The 12,090-nt window shown below is 41.3% G+C and overlaps 1 protein-coding gene across 1 annotated transcript in view; it reads left to right on the plus strand.

The window, feature by feature from the left end:
• HDAC9 (histone deacetylase 9) overlaps positions 1 to 12,090 on the plus strand; it is a 411,737-nt gene that overhangs the window by 167,503 nt on the left and 232,144 nt on the right. The window contains exon 13 of the mRNA XM_019534292.1: positions 8,001 to 8,178. Coding sequence (XP_019389837.1) covers positions 8,001 to 8,178 — 178 coding nt within the window. The remainder of the gene's footprint in view (positions 1 to 8,000; positions 8,179 to 12,090) is intronic.

Raw genomic sequence — 12,090 nt, forward strand, 5'->3', positions numbered from 1 at the left:
GTTGTGGGTGCTGTTTGGTCTGGCAGTCTGATGTTTCCTCCACCCTCATCTTCCCCTTCCCCTGACAAGCCTAGTTTAAAGCCCGCTGGTCAAAGTTCAGAGTTATATGGATCCAGCAGTTTGGCTCTAGTCCATCTTTCCTTTGTAGTCGTGAGACAGTAACCCCAACAAAAGTAGATAAATATTCCTAAGATTTGTTTATAGTGGTTTTTATCAGTGGGCCTCAAACTTGCTGTAATTAGCCCTAGTTTACTTAGAGGCAAAATGAAGATGAGAGAAGTGAATTGATGTGTTCATCACTACCCAACTAGTTAGACAGAGATTCAACTAAAGCCCAGCCTACTGACTCCTAGTTCAGTGCTTTCTAGCCAGGTGCCCATTACTTCTAATTAAATCACCTGAAAGATCATAATCGTTCTGTTGTCATGTTACAGAAGAGCATCTCAGAAAGGAGATGGGTTGGATAAATGTCCTGTTCCTATCACCTGGAATATAAAAGCATGAATAAGTTATTGTCATTCGTTCATAAAAATATATCCCTTCATTTGACCCATCATTCACTCAAACTTTGGCGCAAGAATCTTAGTATTTAGTCAGTGCGGAGATAGCAAGTTCTCTTCTTGCTAAATATACATGCACCGCACAGCAGTTCCTAGGACTGTTTTCAAAGACACTTCTCAAGATATTCTTAAACTCAGCTGTACCCAGAAGTTTGTCTTGAACTAGAAAAGGATAGATATGCCAGGAAATGCTTGCAAGATGAAGCCTCAAAAACACCCAACAATCTGATGAAGGAACTGGAGTAGACAACTTGTCTGGAGAGAAACCAGCACTCAAAACAAGGGTTAGTCTTGGGTCACCACTGCATAGTTTGCATCAGAATGAATCTTGCTCGTGTCCTAAATACACCCCCCTTATCGTTTTACCACTTGAAGAAGGTGATCCTTCTTCCTAAATGGCAGCATTGCAAATTCTCACAATATTTTGAGTCTCACAAAGCATTTTTAGTGCACTTTTGATTGCTTCTTTTCTTTGGTTGCTTCTGTTGCAAGAACCTCTGGATTTCTGGTTGGCCTGGAACTGATGCTGCAGTTAGGAATTCAGCCACTATGACTGAATTCTGACTACACATGCTGTTTAAGCAAAAATAAAAACTTTGGCGCAGTTTGCACCAGAGACAGCTGCTCCCGGAATCTACACATGCACCCAGGAGTGCAGCACTTTGAGCTAGGGTGGAGCAGCCTGGGCCTGGCAGGGGGCCTGGGGTGTTATCCCCAGGCTCCAGGTGGCAGCATCAGAGCTGGCTGGGGTACCAGGGTGGTAAAGTGCCTGGCTAGGCAGCCCCTGCACTTTGACACCCTCATGCCCCAGCCAGCCCCCGTCACCATGTGTGTTTCATTGCAGTTAAGTACTTGGTCATAGGCTAGTACTGTCTCTGACAGTACTATCCTATGGTGGAGTTAATTTACTGCGCCCTAATACTGGCACACATGTAGATTGTGACACTTTACTGTGGAGCTAATTAGTCAACTCCACAATAAAGCACATGTGTTGATGCACCCAAAATATTGCTGTTGGCACCTGAGCTACAGGTGTTGGGCTGCAGCTGCCACCAGCACTGGCCATTGTGCTTCGGGTATGTTTGGGGAAGCAACTGCTATGGGAAGGGCAGAGCTGACTTGGGGGTCAGGTAGATCCATATAGAGGTGCACTGGCAAAAAGAAGAGGTGAAGAGCATGGTGAGTATGGAAGGGAAAAGCATGCGTCAGAGACAAAGCTAAGATAGTGTCTGGAAGATAGCCAGATCCTATCAGTCACAAGTGAGAGAATGGTTGTACATTTCATGTTTGCTTCTTGAAACGTGCATGCGCTCAAAGGTGGTTCCTATTGACAAGTCTTAAGAGAGAGAAAGAAATAGACCCCCCCAAATAATTAAAATAATAATATTCCCATGATTTGTATCCCCATCTGTCTCCTGATTTTTGAACTTCTAAGGCTGGCATACAGAAGCATTTAAGGTACCCTTAAATTTATGAATTATTGATAAACGGTAAGACATTTTTCACTCATTTCAGACTCAAAGAACGTGCTACAAGGACATCTGTAGAAGGTGCTATAGATGTTATGATTATGACCTATAATTGTAAACATAGTGACCCTTTCAACTCTTATGATACTGCTTCATTAGACACTGAATTTACTCATAAGAAACAGGCAGGCAAGGTTCTTTGAGCACATGTTGATATCTTTTATTAGACCAACTGAGTAGTTGGAAAAAAGTTCTTAGTAAGTTTTTGGGTGCAGGCACCCTTCTTCAAACATAGGGCATCTTTGCTGGCATAGGAAGTCTCATAAGAAACACAAATTTTGAACTGTTCATAGCTAGCAATGAAAGAAAACAGCAAAGCTATCCTGCAGGAAAGCTACAACGATGGCCTCAGGGAGCAAAATATTTACAAACACTTGTGGGAGAAGCTCTGTAGAGAAACTGCATACTTAGAAAAAGAGCATGCAGGGGTGCTAAAAGAAAATGAGCAGATGAACAACAGCAACAAGGAAACAGTTACGGAAGAGGTAACGCTGCTGGAAAAAATAAGTCTTCTGAGCAATCCCCAACTTTTCTATGCTGCATAGAGAGAACCAACACAGCATGGAACAGCACTTTAGTAGCTTTAGAGTAGGCAGGAGAAACCCTCAATCTCATCATGTAAATTATAACTTCCTGACAACAACCAAATTGACTGATCTTGCAGAATGTATTAGGCAACAGCTTTCAGGGTGACTGAAAACCGAGGAAATAGTTCTAATTAAATTCTTTAAAATACACAAAACATTAGGCTTCTCTGGGTATGAACCACATTTCTACTTTGTGCTACATAAAAAGAGGATTAAAATCAAGTCTAAATTGAGACCAGCTTCAAGCAAAGAGCAATTACCAAAAGGGCAACAAGAGTTTAATTTACATCTCCAAAAGATCCATCTTTCTTTTGGATACTGATTCTGAAGTCCTCATTAAAATAATCACCACCAAGCACCCGATCAAATGCCCCGCAAATGTTTTCTACTGACTTCAGTAGTTGTTGGAGCATTCCCCGATTGTCTGACTCTACTAATGAACTAATCTCATACACCTGGAACAAACAGGCTTCATGCAGGGAAGACCAGGCTCAGATTCCCTAAGAAATGCTCCAAACATATTCAGACAAATCACTAACTCAGCAGATGTGCAAACAAACTCTTGTCATATCACTGGACACACAGACATGCACTGCGTTGGCTCAAAGATGACTTTGTTGTGTGGAGTAAATCTGCTCCAGAGACCAGGTGGACATTTTGGAGAATCAGGGTGCTAATTATCCCTGTTACTCTTTACATCAGCAGTTAAATCTCTTGGCAGTGTGATATTTTTTTTCATAGACACAGGACATACATATATACATACATGCGTGTATATGTATATAAATGTGTGTGTATGTATGTGTACACATACACACATATGTGATATTCTGCTATTTAAGGAAAAAAGGAAGAGAAATAAAGAGAGTGGGGTGGCTGTGGATCTTAACAAGCAACCTAATACAGGAACTTAAATCTCTGGCTTAAATCTAATGAAATATATTGGTAAACCATCACCCACTCTGGCGATCTTCAAAAAGCGTCTTGATGCCCATCTTGCTGGGGTGATCTGATCCCAGCAGTCTTTCCTGCCCAAGTGCAGGGGGTGGACCCAGTGATCTGTAATGTCCTTTTCAGCCCCTAATAACTATGAAACTGTGAAAAGAGAAGCCACTTAAGTTCCTAAAATCTCAAGTTTTATAGCAAAGGATATTTTTCATATCTTGAAGAAATAATCTACCCTCAGGTTAAGCCCCTTTAAACAAACTATTTTAATACACACATCCAGTAAATCAGACTTTGCTCCTGCCTTCATCCAGGAAACCATAGCTATATGGGAACAGGATAAACTTACTTAGATTTGAAACCTGAACAACCTAATTAATAACACAGACTTCAGAGATTAGACTTCTACATCATTCTTGCACTACAACAGAACATCGCTTGCAAAGACCTGCAGTAATATTCAATCCTGAAAATAAATTGCATGAAAGGCTATTCTAAAGGATGAATACTCATTTTCTAGAGGTTCTGAATAGAATTCAAACCAGTCAGCATAAACAATGGAAAACTTGTTAGGAGGATGTCTTAGTAACCCGCAAAAGGGACTCCTGTGCAGATTTTTTTCTAAAATCATAATAGTATTTATTGTTTGTACTGTGTCATAAAATGTGCTTGCTCAAAGGCATTTCAATCTAGAATACTAAGCCTTGCTATTTTGGAGGATATTCTAATAAAAAATAACTAGGTGTCCCTCCACACCCAATAAAAGTATGTAGCACTCAGACAATAGCAATTATATTCCCTTTTTCTTTTTGAAACCACTGCACATATAGTATCTACTTAATGCAATTGTCCTGTCAGGGTAAGGAAGCTGAGAGAGAGAGGGAGATGAAAGAATTTGGACAAGGCCACACAGCAAATCAGTGGCACAGCCAGAATTAATCATAGACTCATAGAAGTCGGGTCGGAAGGGACCTTATAGATCTTCAAGTCTGACCCCCTGCCTGGGCAGGAGAAAAAAAACTGGGCTCAAATGATTCCAGCCAGGTAGGCATCAAGCCTCCTCTTAAAGACCCCCAGGGTAGGAGCCAGCACCACTTCCCTTGGAAGTTGGTTCCAGATCCTAGCCGCCCTAACTGTGAAGTAGTTCTTACAGATCTCTAATCTAAACCTACTCTCCAACAACTTGTGGCCGTTATACAATTAAAACTCAAGACCTTCTAACTCACCATTAAGATCATTCCTCCCACCCACACTACCTTGAAATCTGGGGAGAGCAGCAGCAAACTTGCTCCCTGAAAATGTGCAATACAGCTGATGTCTAAATTGAAGAAAAGACATAACTGCACTAAATTGCTTGTTTATGTTAATTAGTAGCAGAGAGAGAATGCTGCTATGTGATGCAGCATGTGTCTGTGAAATGTGAGAACTGTATCCATCTTATCTGTTACCTGGATGCTGGTCACAGAAATGCCTGAGTTTCTTAACACCCACAGGCTTGCCTGTGTAAGGAAGGAATTAAAACTGAGTAAAAATTTCTGGATGTGGCTCATAATCTGTATTTTGAACAGTATCCTCTTCCTGAAAGCCTATGACACTCTTTTCAGTCATCTCTCCACTTACTCCATGCTGTGCCCCACTGTATTGCCTTACTGTTAATTCTCATTAAATCTTCAGAAGAAGAACATAGTGCCTACCAGATTTGTAACCTAACTCCCCTTCTGATTTTTTTGAGGGGATGGGCTGGCTCTCTACTATATTCATGGCTTTTTCAAGTATATGTTAAACATACTCGGGGAAATTTTGTAGCCAGGCTGGAACTGGTGCAGAGAAATAAGAGAGGATTGCACCTCAGGCCATCTGCCTAGAACTCCATTTTATTCTGCTGCTTGCTCTGTTTACCATCATGGTTCAGGGAATAATGGTGCCACAAACAACAAAAATATACCTCATTGTACATATGCAGGTAAGGTTCTTTGGGTAGATATCATATCTTTTATTGGACCAACTGAGTAGTTGAAAAAAGAGCACAGTCATCCTTCTCCAGACATCGGGAGTTTCTGCTGGTCTTGGAGATTAGCAGAGACTCCCCGTGCCTGAAGAAGGGTGACTCCACCCAAAAGCTTATTAATAACTTTTTTCCAACTACTCAGTTGGTCTAATAAAAGATATCACATCCACTAGAAGAACTAAGCCTGCCTATGTCTTTAGACCAACATGGCTACAACCAAAAACCCGATCTCATCAGACATGTATTCCTGACTTTACTACTGTTCATGAGCTAAATCAGCTTTGGGGAGAATGAACATTAAGGGCATTTATAGACGCACTCTGGGAGTGGGGTTGGGCACTTTAATTAGAGCGTCCGGAGAGGCACTGACATTAGAGCAGCTCAGAGCACCACATGTATCAACATCCCCATGCTGAAAAATGGCAGCGGGGGTGCTTGAAATTAAGCTAGTTGAATGAGCTGTAGTGAAAGTGCCCCCGCCACCATTTTCAGTGCAGGGATGCTGATACGTGTGACACTGGAGTCTGGTGGAGTGTGGTAATTACCACGCTCTGGCAGACTTGATTAATTGAGTCTGCTCTGCAGTGCTGTAATTACAGCATGTCAGAGCAGCCTTGCTGCACATCTATAGGAGCCCTAAATGCCCACAAATAAATTTGTGCCATTTCTGGCATGCTTCTGCAGAGCAGTTAGGTATCTCTCTCTTTTTTTACTGTCAGACTGTTTCAGCTGATGCCCATGTCACTGTTCAAAGCCCTGGCTGCAGACAACTTGAAGCAAAACAGATATCCTCGTTGGTACATTAAACAATTATAGCTGTATAAGGCCAGTGTAGTGTCAAGCATTTTAGCAAGGATTCCACTGTGATATGTTCTAAGGAAAGTGGGTACATTGATTTACTGAAGTATTCCCAAATAACTCTTAGAATTTGTAATGTCTCCTATCTCACCACAAAAAAAAAAAAAAAAAAGAAAGAAAGAAATTGGTTCACCATCTTAAATCAAGCATCTTTATGGAAAACTTCTTCCTGCTTGTTCATGTTCTCTTTCTATTTTTAGTCATTTAATGGCAAGAAACTCAGCAATGTATCCTATCAGAGCCTAGCTTGATCCCATGCCCTCTGACTTGAAGTGGTGATTCTAGGTATTAATGTGGGTTTGGGGGCTTTGTGACTTTTAAAACATTTATTCACATTTCATCTTTCATTACTGAACATTCTTCTTTTGAAGCACTTCTCCCTTAGTGGAGCCTTATTTCATTCTCCCAGAGGACAGCCTCACACTTCACAGGATCTTTGTACTGCTGCTAGCTAAGGGACGTATTGTGCTTCCACCTGCTTTTGTGCACAAGCTGAACTCTACTTCACCTCTCTCAGCACTGAAAAATATCTTCTACTGCAATTCAGGCCCTTGGCAGTCTGAACTTGCTGTCACACCTTTGTCTCCTGAATAGCAACATACAGCAGTATTAAATCTTGCTTAGTTTGAAATAAATGGAGTAATGATGAAGTCCTGGTGAAAAAATGCAGCTTATAGCTCTACAAATGGAGGCTGGATTTTCAATTTATTTATAAAACGAAGTATTTTTTTAAAGGTTTCTGTTTTGCTTCCCAGTTTTGCATCTGCACTTATTTCTAGGCCTAGAAATATGTGTAAAACATCAGGTACTTGGGATAAAATCATGGGTTTATGAAATTGAATGGCAACCTCCCATTGGCTTCAGTCGGGCCAGAATATGAGCCTAAAACATGTTGAAGTATTTCCATTTTTGATGCTTGTTGACAAACCCAAAAGGGCTAAATCCGCTTTCCCCCATCCTCCCTGATCTTCTCAGCCTACTGCAGTGCTCTACCACCATCTAGTATTGGTCCACGTCAGCAACAGTGACACTGGCCCGGATGGCCTTTGCTGTGAACCAGTATGGCAATAGCTGTGTTCCTAAATTTTCCTCTGTAAAAAGTTGGCTTATAAAAATCAGCAAATTAAGATCCTCTTCTTTGTTTGATTTACTAAGATGTTTCTCTCCTCCCTTTAGTAAATAGTGGTTTCATATTATGGTATCAACAAGTTAGAAAGTCTTCTGTCAAATATTACTCTGTGGATAAAGCTGTCTGTATTTCCAGTACTAAGAACTGACAGGTTTCCTGCCACCTAATATTCAGTCATGCAGGCATCCCCACAGTGTCAGTGTGGAAACATCTGTTGAATGGATTTATTGACGAGGTCTTAGGTGGGGTGGGGTGAGAGGCGGGGGTTCACACTGTTTATTGCAGTCCTGACCTAATGAACTTAATTTGTTGACATGTTTCTCTCAGTGTCTTACTTGATCCCTTCTCACATTTCTTTCTACTGTGCTGTTTTCTTGGCAACAGCAGTTCCTGGAGCATCAGCGTATCCACCAGTTGCAAATGTACCAGGCTCAGATGGCTACAGTTGGCATGACAGGATTAGATAAACATCGGCCTGTTTCCAGGACCCAGTCTTCCCCTGCTGCTTCCACATTACCTCACCCAGCGATGGACCAGCCCATCCAGCATGTCTACATGACTGGTAGGACTCCCTTAAGACCACTTTTAATAAGCAGAGTAAATGCACTGTTCATGTAGGATCAACTGATTTAAATGCCTTGAATACCTTTTGTAGCAACACATTCATTTTTAGTCTCACTCTTAGTGGGTTTCATGATGGTGTATTGGCAGTAAGTCATCCAGTGTAGCTGATAAATCGCAGGGTTAAATATTCACACAGTCATAAATTATTATCATTGACTTACTACAGCAGTATAGCAACAGGTGCATTCTTGGTGCCTTTAAGTCATTTATAATTTTTGCTTTATTTCCCTATCCTCTGCCTCCTTTCTCTGTGCTCTTTTTGCAATGGGACTGCCAAAAAGAGACCACCGGTAAGTTGCAAAGTTGGAATAGAATATTCAGCATCTTCATTTGAGTCCAGTGGGAATGGCATTCAGTATTGGCATTCAGGGTTGTCCTTCCCTTTACCACTAAAGCCATAGCAATGCAAGCCACAAAAAGGACACCAGCTAGTAGGTTGCATCGTCTAACAGTTATATGTGAAATGTGTGGATGGAGAGATTTTTTCTAGTCAGAAATCAACTATTCTAGATGTTCAAGGAGCAGCTCATATGTATATTTTAATCATAGGAAAATGTGAATTTGGGTTTCTTTTTAAACAAATATATATTTATTTTAATCACAGAAAAATGTGGATTTTGAAGGGGAGGGGTGTTTAAATTAGAAAATTTGGGATTTTTTTGTCAGAGAAAACCAGGATCCCTGAAGGTGACATCGTTCAAGAGACAAAATTACAAGGTAATAAAATTTCTCCTCTAATGATACTGTAAGTTTAAGATTTTCACTCTTAAAGACTAAAAAGCTTGAAGGATGTCACAAAAGAAATGAGACACTTGACAGTGCTAAGCGTGTGAACAGAGTTAGATCCTGAATCTATAGGATCTGGACTGAGATGTGCCCAGCATGAATACATGCTAAGATATACCTGATGGGGAGCTGGAAAAATGCCTGTAGGACTGATGGGAAAACATGATGGATAGAACAAAGAGATGAACTTGTGAGACTGTAGATTGGCTAGACATAAGAAACTTGAAGAAGACTAGGACTGGCCAAGACACTCTGGGGAGCTCTTGGTTTGCATGTGAAAATTCGTGCAATACATGTACACAGAGGTGAGGCATTGGCAAATTCTGATATTTTCAAACTTGTGAGTGTGCACCTTGGTAATCTTGAGGTTCTGTTAATATAGCATGTATGTGTGGAATGCATGTACTGTATACAGACAGATTAAGACAGAACATGATTTATTATGTCCAGGCTTCTTATTCATTCACCATCACCCTCTCTCAGAATTTGATGTTACTTTCTTCAGATGTTTCTCTGTCGCACCTTGATCCTCATTCCCACCCTACAAAGGTTTTTTTCCCCCAATGTCTTATATAAACTGACCACATGGTTTCTGAATATTTCACCCATTGCAATGTTCTTTGGAATTTATAGAAATGATTTTTCACTTTCCAAACTTTAATAGAAAAAATAGACCCAATTTTCCTTTTAGAGTACCATAGGTCAGCAGTTCTGAATTGCTGTCATTTGAGGATATGCCTAGATAGTACGATGCAGTAATGTTTAGGGATACCTGAACTTGATCTGAACAAATTAGTTCAGGTAGAGGATGCAGTTTAGGCATGTTAGTGCAGCACTCTCCCAACCTATTTAGGGTATTAGTAGGGTATACTAGCCTATGAAAGCTCTACACTGGGTACTTCTACAATCACTGCATTTGTGCTGTAAAGTTATGCTCTGAATTACACAAGTGTGAAACTGATGAGAATGTAAATTCTTGCCTTTTATTAGAAAGGATCTAGTTTTGCAAGTTGAAGGTGCTTGTGAGGTCTGGGGGGCCTTATGGGTAGCACAGCCTGTCAGGTATGTAGCCCCTCCCCTCAACTCACCTGCTATGACTTTGATGTTAAGTTATCAAGAAAGGGGGGTTCAGGGGAGATCTTCTTGGAAGTGCTTCCCGACAATGGCTGTACTCATGATTGTTCGGCATGATGTTCCATGGGGCTCCTCCTCCCATACACCCCACTCACTCACCAACCGGATAGGTGATTGTGTGATGGTGGTTTTGACCCCACGGGCTTGCCTGCAGCCTGCTTCAGGTGGGGGGGACCCACTTCTGAGTGGGCTCCGTCAGCTCTTGTGCTTCCAACCTTGATCCCCCACCCTTCTCTCTTTCTTTCTCTCTTTGACTTTTTTCTCTTTCTTTTTCTGTTTTCTTCAGAAGAAATGTTCTCCTGAGGAGGAGGGGGATGTGGAGCTGTCTCCTTTTGCCCAGCCTCCTACAGGGAGTTCAAACGCTTCCCCTGCTCTATCTCTTACAGGGATCTTGAACGCTTTCCCTGGTCTGTCTTCCTCAGGGAGCTGCAGTACTTCCCCTGCTCTGCCTCCTACAGGGGGTCGAAGTGTTTCCCCTCTGGCTGGGGGCTTGAAGATTTCCCCTGCTCTGCTTGCCGGTGCTGCTCCGGCTGTGCCGCCTCTCTTCCCCGCAGGAGCTGCCCACCTACTCTCTCTTCCTCTGGCTCCCCCATCTCCGCAGGGTCTGTTGGGGCTTTTAAAGCTCTGCGCTTTTAAACTCTGTGGGTGCATCTACATGTGCAATTAATGTGATTGTATAAACTCTGCTGCAATTTGAGCCAGAGTAAACAAATCCTGATGTCATTATCTATGCATCTATTAAAGTGCAGTAATGACTCCGCTTTTGAATAGTATCAGTGTCTGGCAGGACTATACAACTACACTGGCCTAACTGCAGTTCATGTGTATATGGTGACACTTTACTGCATACTAAATTAGTCTACTGCTCAGACGTGCCCTGTAAGGGTTTAGTTTACAAACCAATGAGAGGAGAGTTATGGCATAGACAGGGCAATTTTTTTCCTAGAGGGAGCAACAGCCAAGGGACCCCTGCTCTCAAGGACTTTGTATCCTATTCTGCCCTTGTGCAAGCCAGACAAGAGTTGAACAGAGGGAAATAGAGGGATAGAAACTTCTACTAGCACCCTACATAAAGGTATAGACCACCTTCTAGGCCTACAGGTTGCCTTAGAACTATACCACTGCCTCAAAACTGTTGTTTTGACCTTCCTTTGTTGTTTATAAGAAAATGAATGTGTATCTACATGGAAAATTAACTTGAGAAAAATGTTACATTAGAACATTTCACTGGGAACAAGAACTGAACATCTCTTTCTTTGGTGGTCTGGGAGGGAGAAGACTCTTAGGAAAATATATTGTTTTCTGAATACTGACTGTGAGAGAGTCCTGCATTAGTTAAGTGCAAGATAATGAGTTAAAAATGGAGGAGCATTAAGTCTGATTGATGTTCATTTAGTCTGTTTACATCAGTCTGCTGACATTTTTTTTTATTCAGTGTAATATGTTTGGATCCCTTCCTTTTAGTTTTGCTATGGGTATTGTTTTTGTTAATGGCATTTGATTGTTCTTGAGGTATATTGTTAGCCAAAAATTATAGTTCTCCCACCCAGCCTCAAGTTCCAGATGACATTTCAAAAGTGGGTCCAAGTAAAGAATTTTGGAATAGAATGAGATTTAGATCATCCTGATTAGAAATGATCTTTTCAGAGATAAATTTCTTTCCCCCCTTATCTCTTTGCATGATTCAGTGTTGTCACTGTTTCATTTTGTAACCAGAGGTATATTCTACACCAGTGGTGTAAAATCAGAATGACTACACTGGCCTAATGGACTTATACAAATCACATGAGATCAGAATCTGGCCGTAGGCATTTGTTCTGGAGGGACAAAGTATAACCATCTTTTATTAATGTCTCTCAACAGCCTACAATTGAAAACAGTTGTTGCTCTTTCTCCCTTTCTCTGTCTTTCCCTTTTTTCCTTCTCTCTC

The sequence above is a fragment of the Crocodylus porosus genome, unplaced genomic scaffold (assembly GCF_001723895.1).
Source record: "Crocodylus porosus isolate Cpor-Errol unplaced genomic scaffold, CroPor_comp1, whole genome shotgun sequence".
In the NCBI taxonomy this organism is placed as follows: Eukaryota; Metazoa; Chordata; order Crocodylia; family Crocodylidae; genus Crocodylus; species Crocodylus porosus.